Genomic DNA, 22,555 nt, shown 5'->3' on the forward strand with positions numbered 1-22,555 from the left:
ATTTTACACTTTGAAAACAAATAATTAATATTAAATGCTAAACATAAAAAATAATTATATTTTCTTATAAATCTGAATCAGTCCCATTACCGGAAAAACCGAATGAAAAAAAAGAAAAATTCTATGAAGAAAAAGGAATTACTCCTATTTACTTTGAAATATTTAATATTTTACAAAATGTTTTATTTCATTATTTAGCAATTATTCGCAAATTTTAAATTTTGAGAAAAAAGAGGAAGTTCACGTGAAGCGGGTGGCATAAAGCATTAGTAATTGTGCCGATAAGCAATCTATAAAGCATGTGGCGGCTATGCAATTCTGCTGAATCTCATTAGATTTTTAAAAATATCCCCTATTTTCCTCTTTCACTCCGATCTATACTGAATACTTTATTTTTAATTTTTAAACTGAGCTCACTATACAATAGTTCTTCTTCCTCTTCCTTCTTCTTCTTCTGTTTTCAGTAATGGCTATGGAGAGTGCATTAGCATCCACACGAGTTTCAATTCCATCGTTGTGTTCTGGGATCAGTTCATCTCTTCATCACCATAGATCCTTGTCATTTCTCAATTTCCCCAAATTGTCTTCCTTTAAATATTGTTTTCGAACAATTTCAACTGTTCCTTTCGTTGTCAGTGCATCCTCTGTTTCTCCATCATCTCCTTCTACATCCGTTGCCCAATCTCAGGTATGTAATTACACTCAAATATTACTATATAATGTGTATATACTTTTATTGTGATTTAATGGTGAATTTGATTTAATTGAATGCCAGATTAAATCAGTTCCTACCAAGCCTATTGAAGGTCAAAAGACCGGTACCAGTGGTCTACGCAAAAAGGTGCGTTTTCTTTTGGCTTTATTAAAATTTTACACTTTGTTTGGATGATTGTTACCGGTTGTACTGTATTGTTAATTCAAATATGACGTTTATATTGATTGTTCGATAGATTTTGTTGTATATTCATTTTCATTGTTAGCAACAAAAAGTTCCATTTTGTGTAAGGACTGATTTGGTGTGATTTCCTTGTTACTTTTAATATTTTCTTCTCATATATCACATTTTAATGTATTATCCTTTACCCTATTTTTTCATAGTAGCAACATCTCGTGTCTTACTTTTCTTGGAGGCTAATCATTCAAATTGTTGATATATGACATATTGCAATAATGGAGAATGATACAATCTATTCAAATATTGTATTTATTAAAATAATATTGTACCATACAATACAACACAATACGATACATTATGAAATAATACGTAATAACCATCCTAACAGAGTGAACTCCGCCTAGGTGAAGGTGTGCCATAATAATAGGAAAACCTCTCTACTACTTAAGGTAGGGGTAAGGCTGCGTATATTTTACCTTCTTGTGCAAATACACTGGTATTGTTGTTGGTTTGTTTAATTTTTTATTGCTTACTGTTCATTTGGATGACTTGTGCTTCTTTTTGTCTATAGGTTAAAGTGTTTATGCAGGACAATTACCTTGCCAATTGGATACAGGTATGGTTCCTCTCATTCTTTGAGCTTGTGGTGATATTGAATTCCTAGTGTAATCAATTTTGTGCAATTGTTTTTTGTTGTTTCAATACAGGCATTGTTTAATTCTTTGCCGTTAGAGGATTATAAGAATGGACTCTTGGTCTTAGGAGGTGATGGTCGATATTTCAATCGAGAAGCTGCACAGGTAGTGGTCAAGTTTGTATATCGTTTCGTGTTTCATGTGTATCCTCATTCCTGAAGACTATGCAAGGTTTTCTGATCTCTAATGCATCTTAAGCTACAATGCAGATAATCATTAAAATTGCTGCTGGTAACGGTGTTGGTAAAATATTGGTTGGCAGGTGAGTGTCCCAAGTTACACTTTTAGCACGAATGAATTCTTCAAATTTCACATCTTAGCGATATTGTTGCTTGAAATAATTCTTTTCTCAACTTATTGCTATATGTTTCCACGTGTTTCTGAATGTTAGTTTTGAAATGCTTAGCTCATTGTACTCACATGTGGTAATAAATAACTGTCTCCATGAGCCATATCTTCTTGCAATTAATCCTTATGATAATATTCTATAATGCTATCTTTTCAGAGAGTCCATATCCTTCCACTTTTTATTCAAGTGTTAGCATATAGGAAGAATTGTTTCGTTTCTTTTTTTGGAGTTCCCCTTATTCTTGCATAGTTCTATGCATATTTTTGTGCTCTAATCAAAAAATGAGAATAAAGTAGTTGATATATATAAATGAAGAATCTGTGTTTGGCAGGGATGGTATACTGTCCACTCCAGCTGTATCTGCTGTGATACGGAAAAGAGAGGTGACAATTCTGCTTTCTTTTTTTATTTGCTTTTTCTTTGCTATTTTTGAATGACACTTAAAGTTGAATCCGCAGGCAAATGGTGGCTTTATCATGAGTGCAAGCCATAACCCTGGTGGTCCTGAGTATGATTGGGGTATCAAGGTAAAATATCTAGTTAGAAAACATGTTTCAGATATCTTGAACTGCTTGTTCTTACCTGTCCCATTGACTGCTGAAATAGACAGTTAAACTTTGTTTTATTATTTTACAAAAAGCCAGTTCTACATTGAATTTCTTAGATTTACTCTTTCTGAATTCTGATATGCGACCTCTCTAAATTGAATATTCCAAGAACCTAATATTTCTAATTATCATTTTCTTTTTTCCAGTTCAATTATAGCAGTGGCCAACCAGCTCCCGAGTCTATCACGGACAAGATCTATGGAAACACCCTTTCTGTACGATTCCATCACCTTATGCTAAATAATATGCTATTCTTATTCCGCATTAAAAGACTTACTGTTGCTATTATTATAACGCAAGGTTCTTTAGTGGTATATATGCATAGACATACACAATATAGGTAGCTGTATGAAATTTGTTATAGTTCATTGGTAAATGATTCAACATCTGAATTCCTTGTTTCATAAGGGCTATGCAGATTTCTGAAATAAAAATTGCTGACATTCCTGATGTTGATCTTTCTCAACTTGGAGTTACAAAATATGGAAATTTTAGTGTGGAGGTGGTTGACCCTGTGGCTGATTATTTGGAACTAATGGAAGTGAGTAACCTAAAAAGTTTAAATTTCTTTTTTTTTAAAATGAACTCCATGATACATATGTATAACTTTGCTGATAACGTGCAGAATGTATTTGATTTTTCACTTATTAGAAGTCTTGTTTCACGACCAGATTTCAGGTGTGCTGTTTTACCCTGTTTTTGTTCTTTTTTTTTTTAATTTGCTAAAATATATTTCCCCTGTATTATTTTTGGGATTTTATTCATCCCTAGTTTCATAATGATTTCTATTATACTGTTTTCCAAATGGATGACTGTTGTTGGTACTAGTCACTTTTATTCAGATATCTAATTTCTTTTACAAGATTATAATTACTGAATTTAGTTTCGGTTAGCATAATTATATTCCTAAGGTAATATGGAACTATAACGTAACTATTTTTGGTCACATATATATCGACTCTAATGTTTGTAAGATAATTTTTTTATTAAAATAGAACTCTTTTAACAATAAAATCTCCAATTACCTGAAATAAATTGTAGTTTTATTATTTTCATTTGATTTCGTCTTCAAAGTTTGATTTTTCCCATTACTTACTACATATTTAGCAATGTATTTTAGGTATTAACATAAGAACACAATTTTTAAGTAAGGACAGTATGATCAATTTGAGAAGTTATCAAATTGGAAACGACAATGTTTATCTTTCAAAGGATTGATTGACGAATTGCACTCATCAATACTATATTGGATAGAAGACAAATCTATGTAAGTTGTCTATTTTTATCCTCCAATAAAATGAAAAAAGATTAAATTCTAGACAATGTTAGAAAAGATCTTTTCTCAAAGTAAACAAGGATAGAAAGAATTTTTATTGATTAAGTAAAATAAATCAATTTATAAAACGAATCTCGGTGGATTTAGAATAAAATGAGTGGATTTCTTTATGATTAGTTGTTATCTAAGTGGTTAAGGAAATACAATAAAAAATCAAATGATCCCTGAAAGTAGGTTATCCATGCAAGTGTAATAGATAATGAGTTTGATGCTCAAGACTAATGATATGGTAATAAAATATTGTCTATGTTAATATAATGAAAAGTTCCATAAATTCCATACAAGTAAATAAGATAACACATCATTAATGGAGAGAAGGAAGTAGAGGGACTACGGTAGACCTTTATAGTGGAATATTAAAAGAGTAGGTGTCTTGGAGCGGACTCTGAGGGGATATGTTGGATGATGTTGTATAAAATTTTATTTATCAATACAAGGATGTGAGTCGTATAATTCAAAATTCTAAAATATTATCTAATATAAAGAAATTTTTCTGTTTTTTTTTATTTTTATCTAAATTTTATATTATTTAAATGAAAAAAAAATTCATAAAATTCACCATTGATTAAAAAAAAGTGAGGCCTCAAAAATTTTATTTGGGGGCCCTAAAAAGCAAAGGCTTCATTAGCATCCCCTTGATAAGCTTGGTTCCTTTAATAAATTCAAAGTAGGTGATGTATAATACTGGAACTCAAGTTTCTGAAGAGAGAGCATCTCACTAGAACTCGAGAAATATGAAGAGTTCTAAAGGGGTTACTACATCATATACATTTAGTAAAATACAACCAAAATAAAAAATACACAAGCATTTTTATCTAAGAGCATGTATGGGCATAACTTAAGTATCTCTGGCTCAATGAGGAATATGTTCTTATGGGAAGGAAATAGTAGCAACAAAAAGTTCCACTTAGTTAGATGGCAAGTGGTCACTAGTGCTAAGGAAGCGGGTGGATCGGGAATTAGAAACTTGAGATTGCACAATAAAAGCATGTTGTTTAAGTGGCTTTGGAGATTTAGCAGGAAAGAAAGGGTGGTTTGGATCAAAATAATTGAAGCAATCTATGGTAGCAGACAAGGCTGGAATGCCCCTTTAAATATTTCATACACTAGAGGGGAATACGGATAGGTTTGTAAATTATGGGTCGAGTTTCAACAATTCGCCAAATTGGAGGTGGGGGATGAGCAAAAATTAAATTTTGGATTGACTTATGGACGGTTGATGAGTGCTTGAAACAAAGATTTCCTCTATTTTTTTCCAGCTGTTGCAATAACAAAGATGGAGATGTGATTGATTTTTACTCCAACACAGGATGACAGATGAATTTAAGAAGGAATTTGAACGATTGGGAAGTTGACGGCTTTTGTTAATTGCTTCTTCAACTGGATTATACCCACATTGATCAGAGTAAGGAGGATTCACTAGTATGGATACAACGAACCAAACATTCAACAAGAAATAATCTCCTGATTACCAACCATGAATTATTAATCCTCTTACTGCTACCCTGCACAACCTGTCCTTAAACCAGACACCCCTAAAGTCTTTCAAAGGCGATTTAACCGAGGAAACATAATATAAAGATAGAAGTGTATACCCTACTCTTCCATCCTTCTTCTGGTAATCCGGTACATTTGGTGAAACTCGTTTTCTTTCCAATTTATTTGAGGTCTAAGTTATCCTCTCAACTTCCTTATCTTCTCAATTTTTTCAAAAAAATAGTTCCCATCCATGAGTAGAACTGTACCGATAAGACACTAGCAAATCTGGGGTCTCGACTTGTGTCTCCAACTACTTTCTTGGGCGGGAGGTAATTAATTTTAGTTGTGTAAGCAGTTTGTTAAAGCAAATGAAGTCGAATTATTATTATCTCTATATGATGCCCCCCCCCCCCCCAAACACCCACACACCAACAAAATAAAGGAAGGAAATCCACGTTGACTGACTACAAAGAGATCACTGTTTAACTGACTGTACTAGTTAAATGTGATTCTTTAGGTATTGCATTTTGTGCAAGCACAATAACTTCTAGATATCTTGCTTAATCTCAATGCTTAGTAAAATGGGATTAGGCTGTCCTTCTTCCTATCCTCCCCCATCCGCTGGATATCTTTGCTCATGCTTATGCATCGTTAATGTCTGATGCTGCTGACAGGTTTGTATTTGATGCCATGCATGCAGTTACAGGGGCTTATGCAAAGCCCATTTTTGTTGACAAACTAGGAGCTAGCCTGGTATATATGCTTTGGAGTTTTTTCTTTAGGTATTGAACTATCTTGCTTGTTCTTGATTATAGCTTTATCATCTATGTATGTCATGTAGGATTCTATTGCAAACGGAGTGCCACTGGAAGATTTCGGACATGGTCATCCAGACCCTAACCTTACGTAAGTAACGAGCATCTATTGAAGTAGTTGTGCTTTAAATTCTTGAAAAGAACTAAGATACTTTAGTTATTTTGGTCAAGGTATGCTGAGGATTTGGTGAATATCCTGTATGGAGAGAATGGACCAGACTTTGGTGCTGCAAGTGATGGTATGCTCAAAAACCTTCTGCCGCAACACTTCACCTGATTGTCTCAGAAAACATATTAATATGCTTGGCTGAAGTTAAATTCTTGAATCTTAAATGAAAGGAAAATAATTAGAAAAGAGAATCAAAGTTAGAGGCCATCCGTTCTTCCCACCCCACTCCACCTCAAAATCTCTGAAATGAAAAGAGACCAGGAACAAAGGAGGGAAATTAGAAGTTAGCCTCAACAACATTGAGTGGTCATATTCTTTCAATTGCATGCTTATACCATTGCTGAGAGCTTGGTTACAATGATTGCTTCTTTCTTTCACTAGTCTGCGCATGGCTCTATATGGAGAATGAAAATGAAAATGTTCTGATCAAAACAAATTAGGAGTTCTAATTTCTAATTCTATTACACATGAGAATAAACATGATAATGCCTCTGGAGATTTCCTCGTATTGTTGTTTAGAAATGATTTAGAAGCGTTTTTAGAAGACCAACTATTCCAGTTTTTCTTATTTATCTCCTTAAGACATTTTCTTTGATATTTCAACTATATCTTATTAGCTAGTAAAGCAGGCATGGAACCAAATATGGCATAATTTGATTAATTACTGTTCATGTTGACAAGAAATAAGATGGAGGATATTGAGGGATGGGAAAGAACATAATGATGCATTATCTTGAGCTTCATGTCAGCTTACTTAAATAGTTGTGCCCTAATTATCTATTTCCTAGCTGTAAGTTAAGAGTTCTACATTAACTGCTTTCTATTTTTCGCATCTTAAATAGTAAGAAAGTCTTATCATGTCTACGCCAAGTTGGTGGTTATACTGTGCCATCTTCTCATCCTCCATATGATGCTAAAACAACAGAACACAACGTTGTTCTGCCATATTGAAGTTGGAACCGAAGTCTGATTTTCACTTGTACACTTACACAGGAGATGGTGATAGAAACATGATTCTTGGAAGAAGCTTTTTTGTTACTCCATCTGATTCTGTTGCAATTATTGCTGCCAATGCCCAAGATGCTATTCCATATTTCCAGTCCGGGCCTAAGGTATGAAGCACTTAAGCCTTTTATGCAACTCTGGCCTTTGGTCTTTACACATCTCAAATTTGACACGTTTATCTCGTAGGGTTTGGCTCGATCAATGCCCACTAGCGGTTCTCTAGATCGCGTTGCCCAAAAGCTAAACCTCCCCTTTTTTGAGGTTAGAACTTATTTACTGTTTCTTTAATTTTTGATGTTCAACTATACTTCTCAAGTTATGCCCCTCAGGTGCCAACTGGTTGGAAATTCTTTGGTAATCTAATGGATGCTGGAAAATTGTCTATCTGTGGCGAAGAAAGTTTTGGGACTGGTTCTGACCACATCCGTGAAAAAGATGGTATATGGTATGTTAACATGTTCACCGGTGATTCTTTAAGTAGTTTGCGACTGCCAAATTGGTTTAAACATTGCTTCGAATAGGTTCATTTCCTTGCTTCATATTGATGCTTTGGCAAAAGGCAAATAAGAATGAGAACATTTATCTCCTACGTTGTTTGTAATATAGTGATGATATTGTTGATTGTACCTGTTTTCTCAACCCTCATCCTGTGAAAGTGCTGTTTCTTTACTCTTCCATTTCATTTAAAATGATGCCAGTGGATATTGCTGTGTGTCCTTGCAATATGAGAGTTTATTCGTCTTAAGAGATTCTTCTCTTAATTTGCATTACCAAAATGAATTGTTGCTCTTCTCAGTCTCTTCTTTGCTACATTGTAAACTTTAGCATAGTATAACAGCTATCAACTCTTTGTGGTCCTAATTTTTGAACTTGTAACTGACAGGGCTGTTTTAGCTTGGCTTTCAATACTTGCATATCGGAACAAGGACAAAAGATCAGGGGAGATATTGGTTTCTGTTGCTGATGTTGTGAAGGAGCATTGGGCCACCTATGGAAGGAACTTCTTTTCGAGATATGACTATGAGGTAAGCACATTTTGTTATGTGACCACTTTTTTGTGTCTATGGAACACCTTATTGCAGTTATTTCAGTTTCTGACTTCTGCAATGATTTGTGGATTACTGATTGGCCAGATAAATAACTGCAACACTTTGTCGTAATTTCTGACCAGGAATGTGAATCAGAAGGAGCAAATAACATGATCGAGCATCTTCGGGATTTGATTTCTAAAAGCAAGGCTGGTGATAAGTATGGTAGGTTCTCATTTTCAAGTTAAAGCTGTCAAGATTCACATCATTTAAGTTCTTTAAGTACTGAAGGTTCTCCTGCAGGAAGTTATAGCCTAGATTTTGCTGATGACTTCGCCTATACTGATCCTGTAAGTTCTGAGATTTTTCAGGAATGAGAATGTCTAACCATCTTCCTGAAATTTTTAATTAATTGTTGCGTGTTTCTCAGGTCGATGGAAGTGTTGCATCCAAACAGGGGGTTCGCTTTGTTTTTAGTGATGGATCACGGATCATCTTTCGACTATCGGTATGCTACGACTCCTTATGTTAAATCTCTGAGAACAGGAGTAGTATAATCTGAAGTCTAAATAACTGGAACTAAATCGTAACGCCATAATCCATTTATTTCAAACTACTACGTGGAAAAATCTGTATGATTTCTTACTAGTGTTCTATCAAATTTTCATCTTTAAAAGTATGTTAAAGGGGTAAATGAGACTTTCCAGTTGACAGAGGGACTAATATCTTATTATGATATGCGGGTTCTTGTGGCCATTCTCTTTTATTTTATCTGGAAACTGCACGCTGTAGTTATCACGTGGAATCAACTGGAGATCTCAATTTTGCAGGGTACTGGCTCTGCTGGAGCAACAGTCAGAATATATATCGAACAGTTTGAGCCGGATGTTTCCAAACACGACATGGATGCTCAAATTGCGTTGAAACCGTTGATAGGTTAGATTGTTCATCTATGAGGTCAACTGTGAAATATTCCCATTTTCCTTGAAAATTTATCTAGATATCTTTTGCAGATCTCGCGCTTTCTATATCAAAGCTAAAGGACTTCACCGGAAGAGAAAAGCCTACTGTCATCACATAAGGGTATAGATATCTGCAACTACAATTGCATAGCAGAAGCCCTCTTGTGACAGTTGCAGTAGGTTGGGCACTTCCTTTCTTTCTGAATTTTACGTGATGCATGGTTCATCCTCATTTGGCTTGCATGTAGCTACAGTTTTCTGAGGACCAGAACTAAAATCATATAAATTATGTATAATTATCTGATGATTTTAGAACGTATGATTGGAGTATTTAATCAATCGAAAGCTGCACCACCTAGAATTTTTGTTTCTTCCTAGAAATTTTGTTAAATTTGTAATAAATGAGATACATGCTCTAGACATTTTATTCCAGAATATATGACAGTTCCCATGCCTCGTACTGGCTGTTGGTGATGGCATCTTTGTGGGATCACTCGAGTTCCTTCTATATTGATTAGTCTTATTTCAGATGGTTCCTGTGAGATTTTTGTGCATCTGTTTCTCTGATCTTCATCTTCATAGTTTATATACTAAAATCTGTTCCTTGGCGTTATTGTGCATTTTTTGAAGACCATGCTTCAAAAGGTTAATCATCCTATATCTATAAGCACTTCCCATAAACAATGGCTTCCTTTTCTCTTAAGAAAAATTATATAGGGAGGGCTTATTTAATCAATTTTGCTTTTGTGATAGTTAATTTGATAGAATGTCTCAGCTTATAAACATCATGAATAACATACTGTTATGCCAGCATTTCCTGAAATCCATGGAGGCATGGGACCTTTGCTTAAGGTAGCCATGCAACACCACATTAATGTTAAGGTTGAATCTATCTTACTATTGTAGCTTACCCTATCCTCGCTAACCTAAATGCTTTCTTTGAGCCGAGGGTCTTCTGGGAAACCTCAGGTAGAGGTAATAAAGTCTGTGTACGTACACTCTACGCTCTCTAGACCTCACTTGTTGCATGGACTATACTGTATATATTGTAAATAGAACAAGGATCGGTCATGATGAAATGAGGTGCTCGATGGAGTTTCCTATGATGTAATAATTATATGTTGTACTACGGAGCTAGTTCAGCTTGTCTGGGGATAAGTAGTCAAACTTGTCCTCCAAACAGCTTGATGAATTACTTCTTCAAGGTACCAGCTTTCTGGAAAAGGACCGACCAAACATGAAAAAGTTGATCCAAGGGAGGATCAAAACTAGTAAGCAAACATGGAGTCGAAGAGAGGTTTTCTTGATTGAAATCTTGGCTCCGTATAGCGTACAAGATTCCAGAGCTAGTCTTAGCTCCGGCTAGTTTCAGAAAAGGATGCAATATGGAAAAAATGTGGATGTCATTGTTCATATTCTGGGTTGATGAGGAATCTTGTGACTGGATTTACCTTCAATAGATCACTGTAAACTTGTCAGTGAAGGTTGGAAAGTTATCCAAAAAGGAAAAAAAGGTGCTTTAGCTAGTCATGTTGTAACATGGGGAATTTAATCCTGGAATATTTACAGCTTAAAATGTGTGTTTGGCTAGTGGGCTCATTTGGTCAACTTGCAAGTGTGATGAATTTGATTATATGCCTTTACCTTAGAGAATGTTGAGCTTAATTTGGTTGTATCAATGACATACAAGGTTCAGCAAAGTGGGTTATTGGATTTGCCCTCCACCTTAAAAAGTGGATAGTTTGGTAGCTGGTAAGAGTTATACATGATGCATATATTAGCTACCAACCGTGATATTACTTGAATCTCTATTATTTATGAAGAATTTAATACCTGTATAACTCACCTCCGAAGCATTCTATCAAACATGCCCTTTCAGTCTATACAATGTGAATACAACCCTTTCCACTCTAACATACATGATTGGAGTCGTAAAATTTGAGTTAAATATGCTTCAGAAGAGTGAAATTATCTGAAGCATATATTAGTCCCGTTTGAGTGCATAAATATAGGAGTTATGAATAGAACATATTTTCCAGTTCCCTTATTGCTTCAAGTCTAGGATTTAGCCTTTTTCTTATTTCATTTTTATTTTCTTAGATTTAACTTGCATATACTAATGATGTACCAGTATTATAATCAATTGGTTAGAGGCAGAAGCAGACCTACATGGATGGAAAGGGCCGTTAACTTTGAAAAAAATTATGTATACATACGTTGAAAAACGATCATATATTTAGTTAGACACCCTTAAACACAAAATTTAGTTGGAGACACTGAATGGATTTGTTTAAGAAAGTTGATCGATTCTTGACTATGTATGTTTAATATAGTTTTCTGAAAAAGCAGTGTCATGTGATACCACTTCAATTAGTGTACATGCGTCTATCGCTGGTGGTGTCATGATGATCGTATTCAAATCCTAGATTTGTCTCTAATAGTGAAATTGGTTCTTAGAGACATTGTCCCATCAGCTCCGCGATGTCCCATCTCAGCCTAACGCCTCCAACTTCCTCCTAAAAGAACATGGCTATTGACTAGGTCATGCTGGTTGCTACTCTCTTTGGATAAATCCAGCAGCACTTGTAATGGAAGAGGGTCAATTCAACTGTTTTTTTCTTGTGTATATTGTAGTTCCACTATCATATTCTCTTGCAATGTTAAGGTCCCTACCATCATCAAACATCAGTGTACAACTTGGACAAGAAAGAGCTATAACCACCCCCTCTTACAAATGTTTCAACATTATTTGTCTTTTATTAACTCTCTAAAGACAAAACTATTTCTAATCCAACATGTCTAAGTGAAATCATGGCACAGCATACACTAAAACACATGAACTAGTTAGTTCATGAGATATTGTGTCTCCTCGGATATCTCCTCTTGTAGTAAGGAGCCAGCATTTAGATGATGGAATATTTTAACCAATTGAGGAAAATATATATGCTTTACTTATGGATTATATTTTATTAATGGAGAGTACTGTGACATCTCAAAAATAATCAAAGGTTGTTAACAAGCATAAAATAATGTCATCTTTATATTATATATATATAAACAATAAAAGCTAGTTCATTGTCATAAAGCTTTAAGTGTGTTTTTGAATGGAAAGGACTGTATGCAATTTGATGCCATCTCACAACTAAACAAACTTGCCACCCACCTATATTTGTCCCTAATTGCATCTCATATTTTGAGCTTTCGCTTTCGCTTTCTTAGGTGATTCGAATTCACAGCCTTCGGGTTGAAAGTGAGGGGTGCTCACTATTCGAGCAATCACTTTTATTAGTTCGTTTTATATATTAAAAGGTTCGACACAAATAATTTGATTTGATATTTTAAAAAATTTAAATCAATTCGATCCATGTACACCCTTAACTCGTGTGATGATGACAATTGATTATGATTGTTATGCTGAAGTTGGTTGATATTAATAGTTAACAATTGATGGTAATGATGTGTGGTGATTGATGATGGTATTCGTGGTAAGAACGACAATACTTATTGGGATGGTTGATGGTAGTGATTATTGATTGGATGTCTTCTTCGAGTATACCTGGGATGATTAATCAACTTTAGGGACTTTTAAGTCTTTTTCTATTTACTTAAACATCATTAAATTATAAATAATTTTGATGAGAACATATATAAGATATCTAAAATTTCATAAAAAACTATATACACATAATTATAAAAAGATATGCATATAATTTATCAATTTTGTTTGGTTATTTCTCTAATTTTTTAACAAAGTCAAAATCAAAATAATAAAATACTATTGACTTTTAAAATTATAAAATAAAGGCAAAAGGGTTAAATATGTCCCAAAACTATTCAAAAAGGTGTAGATATACCTTTTCTTTAAAGTTTGGCTCACTCATGCCTTCGTCGTCCAACTTTTCGCCCAGATATGCCCTTAGGGCAATTGGTTGGTGTATAGGACATATCCAACTCATTTTTCATTTCTTTAAATGCCACATGGAATTGTTATGTCATTTTGACCTTATCACATGACATTCATATGAAAATAAAAACCGATGAATTATACCCCTAAAAACTTCAAACACATAAACATCCCTAGTCTTGTAGATAAATAACTCAATATTTAACACAATTTAGCCATTTTATAGTATGAATGCAAACAAATATTATTATGTTAATTTGAGAAAATGTATACATAAAATATTACATAGAGATTTCACATGCCCCACATTTTACATACAAAGCCGTCCTTGCATATAAATTAGAATAGATATAGGGATACGTGCAAAACATATTTTTAAAAATTAATATAATTATAATTAATGATAGAGATAATAAGTGTGCTTTTATAATTAAACTCATTGGGGGGTGTAACCGCTTGTTTTTTGTTATTAATGTTTATACCTTTAAAGCAGTCCTTTCTTAATCTTTACTGTTTGTTTTTAAAAATAGTGATATTAAAGATGATTAATTAGTGATGGTTATCGGTGATTTATGAATATAATGATAGAAAAAAGGTTATTCGTGGTCCCTCTACGTTACTTTGATAGCTTTGATATATTTCAAAACACCTATAATAATGTTGAGCATCTTTGATATCTCTAAAAATGTTCAAGAATTTCACTTAATTAAAATTGTATAAATATAATTACTCTCTTCGTCTCATTTTATGTGATAATATTTGACTCGATATAGAGTTTAAGAAATAATGAAGTTTTTGAAATGTTTATCAAATTGCCCTTAAAAAAAGTAACTCACTTTTCTTTCTCTTCATAAATATATTAGAAAATTAAGTGGGACCAATAAGGGTAAAAGAGAAATTATACCTTTGAATACTTACTATATAAGGAAATGTGACATTCTTTTTGGGACTGATCAAAAAGGAAATTGTGCCATAGACGGAGGGAGTATTTTTTAGTTGAGGGTCTATTGAAATTTAATAATATTAAGGTAGGAGTAAGATATATATATATACACATTATAATATTTTTTTTAAAAAAATTTTACTTGTGAAGTTAATTGAATATATTATTGTTATTTCTAAAATATGGTGTAAGGCATTAGGAAAGTTCAATTGGATTTATAAATTGGAAAATTTTGAAAAATTTATGTAGTAAGGTAAATATGTGATTGTATTTACTACACATAATTATAGTTTACCAGAATCATATTTAGTAGTTATAGTTAGGATTTTATAGCAATTTTTCTTTTCGTGCACTCTCACTCATCTTTCACATCTCTCCGTCTTCTCTTGCTCGCTTCTCTTCTCTCAGCAATACAAATACAAAAATGCAAATGCTAACTGTCAATTGTATATATACTTTTTAGTGGTGCAAAATACAAATGAGATATTTTCAATGACACAGATCCCTGTTTGTCTATGATTCAAATTAAAAATAATATAATTCAATGGTGCAAATGGTAACTTTTCCAAGGTAACAAATGGTAGCAAAACATTATAAACGCACACGACAACAAATTATACAAATACACAATTATTTTTGTTGATACAAATTGTATTTTGTTAATACACTTAAACTTGATATAACATTGGTACAATTATATTTGTTGATACAAATTGTGTTCATTAATACACTCAATACAAATGATTTATAATAATGATATATTGTATGTACAATTATTGATCATAGGCTATATTTGTATGATCCTATACAATTATACAATTGTGAGTTAATGTATATACATAGTCTCTCTCTCCATAAACTATAGCTATAAATCTCTAATTAAGCCTAAACTATAGTCATTTTGAAAGTTCCACTTAATATTTTTAGTAATTCTCAAAGTATTTAATATACTCATCCTCGACGAAAAGTATATTTTGTGCAAATAAGATAAATTCTTTTTTATTTTATATTATATATAACAACAGTTGAATCTCCCTTCATATTAAAGGAAATATATTCTAGTGTTTGTCATAGCTAATGGGTTCAACATTTATTTTACGCTACAAATTTAATCTTTAGATGACATTCTAGCTAGTAATATGGGATGTTTCCCTTGTATTTGATCTGTTCGCACTAGCTTTACAAGAGGACAAAAAGGTGAATTATCTGATCTTGAAATAAGTCCTTTTTACTATCCGAAATTTTATTAGTTCATTTAGTCAAATATCTAATCATATTTTTTGAATCCCTTGTATAAATTAAAGAGGACAAACTTTTGGAACCATTGCCCATGTAGCCAACTCAACCCTAGTAATCCCAAAAAAAAAATCCAAGTCTATAAAATAAGATAAGATTGTCTTTGCTCCCCATTTTAATAAAATCAACATCCCTCATTAGACCCACCAATGAATTATAATGTGGAACATACAAAGGTAGATAAAAAAGCAAGCAATCTTTTAGTGTAAAGAGAGGAAATTGTATTTGTCTGGAAATATACATAATATAATAAGTTGATGAGTTTGAAGTTGTATATATATATGAGAGGCATAGTTGTAACATTTAAGATCCAACCTTGCAGAGTCTGTCAATTTCATGGGATTTTGTTCTAGTAGAAAACTAATTAAATTAATTTGCCCCACCATTTTGTCTTGATGACATTGTGACCATTCCACCATCATGTTACTTGCCTCCTTTGATGGAACTTTGTACCTCCCCTTCCTTTACCTAAGTTTTGTATGTTGCTCTTTTTTCAGAATCATGCATGATAATGGAACTAGATATATTTTAATTTGCCCATATCAATTAAAGAACAGTTTTTTATATATGAAAAACATACTTGAAATATCATTTTTTTATGAGTGTTTTATCTGCACTATTATGTGTTTGTATTTTTTACTTGAACTATCGCCAACTCAGTTCGATATTAATTGATTTTATGGGTTAATTAAGTTGTCACATGCTTTTTGGTGATTGTATTCAGATAATTGGTCTAGACAACTTTGAAGTGTGGCATCCAAGGGTGTGACCTAGTGGTTGATGAAATGGTTAAGAATCCTGAAGTCTCACGTTCAATATTCACTGGAGATAAAAATCACTAGGTGATTCTTTTAATTTGTCCTAACCTTGGTGGACAGAGTTACCTGGTACCTATTGCTGGTTGGAGGTGACACGTATCTCGTGGAATTAATCAAGATGTGCGAAAGCTGACCTAGACACCATGAGCATAAAAAAATAAATTGAAGTGTGTTTGTTAAATATCTAGTGGAAATACAAACACCTAATATTTTTGATATTAAATTCTAAAAAAAAATATTACTTCATATATGTTTTTTGATATTATTTTGGTATGAATTCGGATATGGAATCATTTTTAAAAAATTAGTATTAATCATAAGAATGTTCAATTAAAAAAATAATAAAAACAAATTAGATATCTATAATTACATAAGAAAAACTATTAGTCACAAAAATTATCAATTCAGAAAAACTAAAACTAAATTAAAAAGCATGTGAAAAAATTGTAAATTACTCTCTCGTCCAACTATACTTGTCAATTATTGGTTTTGTACACTTCTTAAGAAATTATAGATAGAAGAGTATTTTTTTATATAAAAAAAACAAATCTATCCCAAACTATTGTAAATGGTAAGCAGATATCCTCCGTCATACTTTTGGCACATTGGTGCACCTGCCATCCAAAACCTAGAGCATATATGCCCTTCACTTTGACTGAAGACTAAATAGGAACACGTAACACAATCTTACCCGTCGATCCAAAATTGAATAAATGGTTCTCAGTGGATAAGATTATGACACGTGTATGTCCGTCAGTATAAAGGGTATATATGCTCTAGTTTTTGGACGGCAAAGACATTAATATCCTAAAAATATGACGGAGTGTATCTGCATATCATTTACTATAGTTTGAGGTTATATTTGTCCTTTTTTTCCTTAAATATAATGTTTAGTGAAATGTGATAGAGAAATAACTCTAATTAATGATATGAATAAAAAACCCATCGGGGAGTGAAATAGAACATGAAACCGTAAGCTCCCAAGCAGTGGGAGGAGCCAGGGCTCTGACCGCGTGCCTGTTGAAGAATGAGCCGGCGACTCATAGACAGTGACTTGATTAAGGGAACTTAAGAATTAAATATAATCAATTTCATAAAATAGATAAATATTATTAAGTATATATAACTATTATTAAACAGAGAATAGGCTGGAAACACTCTTTTGGCTCTCTTAATAGTAATTGCTAGTTTAATTGGATTACTAGATTCTAATTAATAATTTACATATACATATACAATTAATTTTTTGAGACAAAAATAAATTTTGTGCAAAATTACTGAATTATCAAACCCATAATTCATATATTAGCTTCGCCCTAGAATTGGTCAAACTACTTGAAAAGATTTGGTTAAAATAAGAATTGTAATTTTTTTTTTTGCCTATATAATCTTTATTTTATTCCAAAATTAACATTCGATGGATGGCTTTGTGAGTGGCTAATCTATGTTTGATTAAAGTTGACGTGCTTTAATGGACGATAAACGACCAAAAGATTTAAAGATTTGTGCTGATCTACTAATGATACTCTTTAAATTCTTCTGAATTATTTGATTTGATCCTTTTGCATTATACTAAATGCATTTTTGATCAACTTAAAAGAAGAAAAAAAAAGCATCTAATTATTTATCACTATAAATTGTTTAGTGATTTGTCTACGTCCAACAAAAAAATAAAAATGTACTGACGATATATGATATGTTAAATTGAGGAAACAATGCACGTGTTGAACTTCTTTTACTTTAAGTAGAGGGGCATAGCCATCATCTTTGCTTTTTGCTTGTTAATTAGAGTTGCATGATTGATTGGTTTAATTATTTGAATGATTGTATGCTTAATTATTTATGATTGTAATCTCAGATCGTATATTTAACATTATCATTTTTTATTTATTTATGTGGTGTAATATATCATAATTATAATAAATTGATCACTATAATAAAAATAACTTTTAACAGCAATAAATAGAAAAATTAATAAAGAGTATTACAGTTTTTATCGACATTAATTAAGTGTCATTAGATTCAATGTTGCTAAAGACTTTAGGGACATATACAAAGAATGTTAATTGCTGCTAAAAATACATATTTAACGGCAATTGCTAATTAATTGCCGCTAAAACTCATTTTTGATGTAGTGATTATAGTTAAAATAAACTGAACAAAAATGAATAAATAAATATTTGGATTGAGACACAGATATCTCGCTCTCTTTAAGGAGATTCAAGCTCATTGCGGCACAATCTACACCGATTCAGTAGTAATACTCTTGACTTATCCCCTCTAGGATACAATAGCGCAACAACGTGTACAACTCAAGCAACTTCAAATTAGTTGAGGAGTCCAAAGCTCACAAAAGAACACCTTCCATTAACATATATATTGAATATAGTTGAAAACTAAGAATATTTTCTTTGTCTCAACTCTCTTTCACTACTACCCGCTAAAATATTTTTCACACTAACATTTTTTTTATTTGCCTTCACATAGAAAGAAACACCACTATTTATAGGTGAAGAAGTCTTCCATACAATCAATGGCTAGAAGATAAATGTGATAGATGTTACATAAGTCTCTAAATACTAACTATGCAAATCTAGTAGTAGTATTAGTTTAAGGATCTCTAGTCATTTGTGTGTGATTTGGAGTCCACTTTGGTCTAAACTTTGTTAAGTTTCTTCAATTAATTGAGAATGTACTGCATGTGGTTATCTTACATTAATTAATTTGATAAAGTTTTTGAGTCTAGAATTTTAGTCGAGCTCAAATTTTAATTTTGTGGGATTTAAATTTTAAAATAGCTACTTCAAGTATTACTAATTTTAAACTTATTATTTCTATACATTTGATGAATTTTTAACACTAATATATTATTTGAACAAAAGCTATTAAATTCAGTCAAATTCATAATTAAATTTCTAACTCCACCCCTAATTAAACCCATTAGTTATTTGAGTTACTGGGATAAAATTTTAATATTATTTATAAATATTTGTTATAATACTTAGCCTGTACATATACATGATATCTTAAAAGTTATTAGTAGTGTTCAAGTGAACTCAAAACTTTATCTATATTGCATCGACTTTAATGTCGAACAGGACCAAATTTACCGATTTTTGGTTTGGATAATATCAAAGTCCCATATCATATTATTATTATCGTTGTGTATAATTCAGATGTCCAATCTTGAACGGTGAAAGAACATTTACATGAGTTGCTAGATACCTTTTAAGTTGTAATGTAATGTATGTTAATGGCCCCTCAATGGGATATATTTTGAGATTCTTAATTGATAGCTTTAATTTTGCCTGGAAAAGAAGGAACAAACATGAGAAGCTTAGTACAATTTTGACAATTGGACATGGCAATTGGCCAACAACAAGTATATGTACCAACAATACAATGACATCAAATTTAAAGTATAGTGATGAATGCTATTGTGGATAAAGGAATATTAATTAATTAATTACTTAAAAAGAAGCAGCTAAGGAACATATATAATATTATTATCTATTACATATGTCTATGGCACCTATTTTAGTTTTTCTTTTGGGATTTTCAATTAGTGTTCGGAGTTCATATTGGAGTCCTGACTAAATTTGAATTGTGCATTGCAAGACTCATTCAGGGATGATGCTTCCAATAATATTCTTTTCATACTTAAAAATCGAATCTACCTCTGATTAAGGTTGAAATACTCTTATCAATACGCCACAATTCATACTGATCTATTTTAGTTATTTCTAAACAATATCCTGCTATTTCAGGTGGTTGGTTTTACTAGTTTGTAGATACCCCTACATATCTATCTACTTTGAAGTAAAAAAACTTATCCATCTCTACATATCTTTTCTACATCTTCGAAGCTATATGTATGTATTTTTGTCAAAAATATAACTTAATTCTTTGTCACTATTTAATTTAATAACATCTATAAGATGCAAGTAGATAAACATTATGTCAAGTCACTATATGATATCATGACTTATATTTTAATAAAATATACATCTCATTTTACTTTATGTCTTTTAATGTTTTGTTTGAAAAATATAGCTTCCACAATAATATTTCACTATTACAATTTAATTCTTTCTTCTAGCAATACTCTCATAAAATATACATTTATAAGAATAAAAGCTTAGATATGAGATCTCAAATATTAATAAATTTTACTCGATAAAAATACATATTAGATGAGCCTTAGTAGTTAGCAGGGGCATCAAATATTGGAGATAAAAAGGAAGAATAACTCTCTAATTTATAAATTTCGTGCTTAACTATGTTGAAATATTACTCGTAAATATTTTCCTCTCCTAGTCTCCCTTTATTGTCTTAAAAATATTTATTTACTTTATTTACAAATATAACTCTTAAACAGAAGCTTTTTAAAAGTACATATTGTATTTACTTTATGTTAGTTTACCATCACAATCAAGAGAAAATGACATAAATAGTCTCTTAACTATAGGAGGAGATTCTCAAAGGGCATGGACGTTATAATGCTTGCATAGCAAGAGTCGCTCACAACAGACGCAAAGGAAAAATTATGTTGGTGTTGAGGGGGAGTGTTAAGAATTCATCACCAACTTAATTATGTTCTTAAGTCTAGTCAAGAAAACTCTAGAATATTTCTGAGTTGTAGAGAATTGAAGGAAGATCTCTAGAATGAGTATTGTAGAGAGAATAGTCTAGAAATGTTCTAGATAGGGTATTTCTAGAATTAAGTAGTCGAAGGAATATTCTAGAATAGAGTAGAAAAATATACTTAGCTAGATTGTTCCATCACCCCCTATAAATAGAGATGGTCCATTTGAGTTGTATGCAACCAAACAAGCAATAAAGTAACAAAACCAAGTACGAAAGTAAGAGAACAAGCAAGAGTGAGTGCTCAAATAAAGAGTGTTGCTGAAGCAATAAACAAGATTGTAAGACCGAAGAAGATTCTTATTTTGATATAATAAAATTCAAGTTATGAAATTTGTCGTCTCAAAACAAATATATCCAACATTATCATCATCATCATCACCATCACTATAAACCATCTTCATATCAATTGCAAACATATATAAATGTTTCATTTGTAAATATTTTTTCTAATATTTAATTGTTTTAAGCTATATATTTGTTATATTTACAAATAAATAAACTATGCATATTCAGATGATGAAAAACAAACAGTTTTAATTATCTAATGTTTACATCTAGAAAAATACTATCTTTATTTTAATTTTATATATCAAATAAATCTTTAAAGATAATACATAATTTGGAATAAAATTAGTGAATTTATATATCAAGCATGTGCTATAAACAATATATCCGTCTTTGGACGAATAATAACTTAATAAGACCTCTCTGTTGGCTAATTGATAAATGTTTTTGGCTAATTTTGAACGGACCCCTTTAACCTGTGCTTATGATTGGTTAGGATAACACATACTATATCAAAATAACAGAAATTAATTAACGATAATTATAGTTGTTGCTAAATATATTTTTAGAGGTAATTAACATTCTTTATAAATGTCTCTAAATTTTAAGTATTTTTTGTTCTATCGACATGAACAACAAATATTAGTTGTTTGATAGGATTTATTTGCTCAAACGTTATCATCATTACCTATAAAATTATATTTGCTGTTTAAGTATTGAAGTCAGTATATATATATATATAGTTAGACATGACTATGTTAAAGTAGGTTATGTTTTCTCATTGTTTCATTTAGTTGTTTTGATAAAGCAAAAAAAAAATAATCACTATAATATAATGCCAAGCTGACTTTAATTTGTCTAAAGTATGTTTGTGCTTTCATAGATAAGTTCCACTATGATGTATTTATGCATCATGTACTTCTGTTTTATAGTACTTTCAAAATGTCAATATCATACAAATCCCAACATGACAATGTGTGTGGGGTGGGGTGTGTTTGGAAATGCCCAGTCTATTCAAAGAAGAAATGATTGTATAATTGTATAATTTGAATATAAGAAGATGATTATACAAAAATTTTATGTATTAAGTTATAACGCTATTTACTTACAAATGGAAACGTATATAAGTTGATCTACTTATCGACGATATGACTCTGGATGGACCAGATTAATCTATTGACTTATATCAATATAACACGTTAGCTTAAAATAAGAAGTTTCACATTGGTAAAACACAGAAAAGATGTTGAGTGTACAAGTAAAGTAAGTAGGTGTTAAACACTTGAGACACATTTTTAAACTATGCGATTCTAGGTTCAGG

The 22,555-nt window shown here is 31.7% G+C and overlaps 1 protein-coding gene across 1 annotated transcript; it reads left to right on the plus strand.

The window, feature by feature from the left end:
* The first annotated feature begins 293 nt into the window (after nt 1-293).
* On the plus strand, nt 294-9,869 carry LOC107014518 (phosphoglucomutase, chloroplastic). Its single transcript, XM_015214448.2, has 22 exons — nt 294-688; nt 776-841; nt 1,467-1,511; nt 1,603-1,695; nt 1,800-1,852; nt 2,271-2,322; nt 2,398-2,466; nt 2,694-2,762; nt 2,966-3,088; nt 3,173-3,225; nt 6,037-6,115; nt 6,204-6,268; nt 6,349-6,416; nt 7,340-7,458; nt 7,538-7,612; nt 7,681-7,796; nt 8,235-8,376; nt 8,523-8,604; nt 8,683-8,729; nt 8,810-8,887; nt 9,210-9,315; nt 9,393-9,869. Exons 1-22 carry the CDS (start codon nt 467-469, stop codon nt 9,458-9,460), a joined length of 1,890 nt encoding a protein of 629 aa, XP_015069934.1. The 5' UTR covers nt 294-466; the 3' UTR covers nt 9,461-9,869.
* The last annotated feature ends 12,686 nt before the right edge of the window (nt 9,870-22,555 follow it).

The sequence above is a fragment of the Solanum pennellii genome, chromosome 3 (assembly GCF_001406875.1).
Source record: "Solanum pennellii chromosome 3, SPENNV200".
Lineage (NCBI taxonomy): Eukaryota > Viridiplantae > Streptophyta > Magnoliopsida > Solanales > Solanaceae > Solanum > Solanum pennellii.

Excerpts from the sequence above, each read along its gene's own strand:
- LOC107014518 (XM_015214448.2), top strand. The coding sequence starts at position 467 with ATGGCTATGGAGAGTGCATTAGCATCCACACGAGTTTCAATTCCATCG. Across the intron at positions 6,417-7,339 it reads CTTTGGTGCTGCAAGTGATG|GAGATGGTGATAGAAACATG; the intron begins GTATGCTCAAAA and ends ACACTTACACAG. Across the intron at positions 8,377-8,522 it reads TTTCGAGATATGACTATGAG|GAATGTGAATCAGAAGGAGC; the intron begins GTAAGCACATTT and ends ATTTCTGACCAG.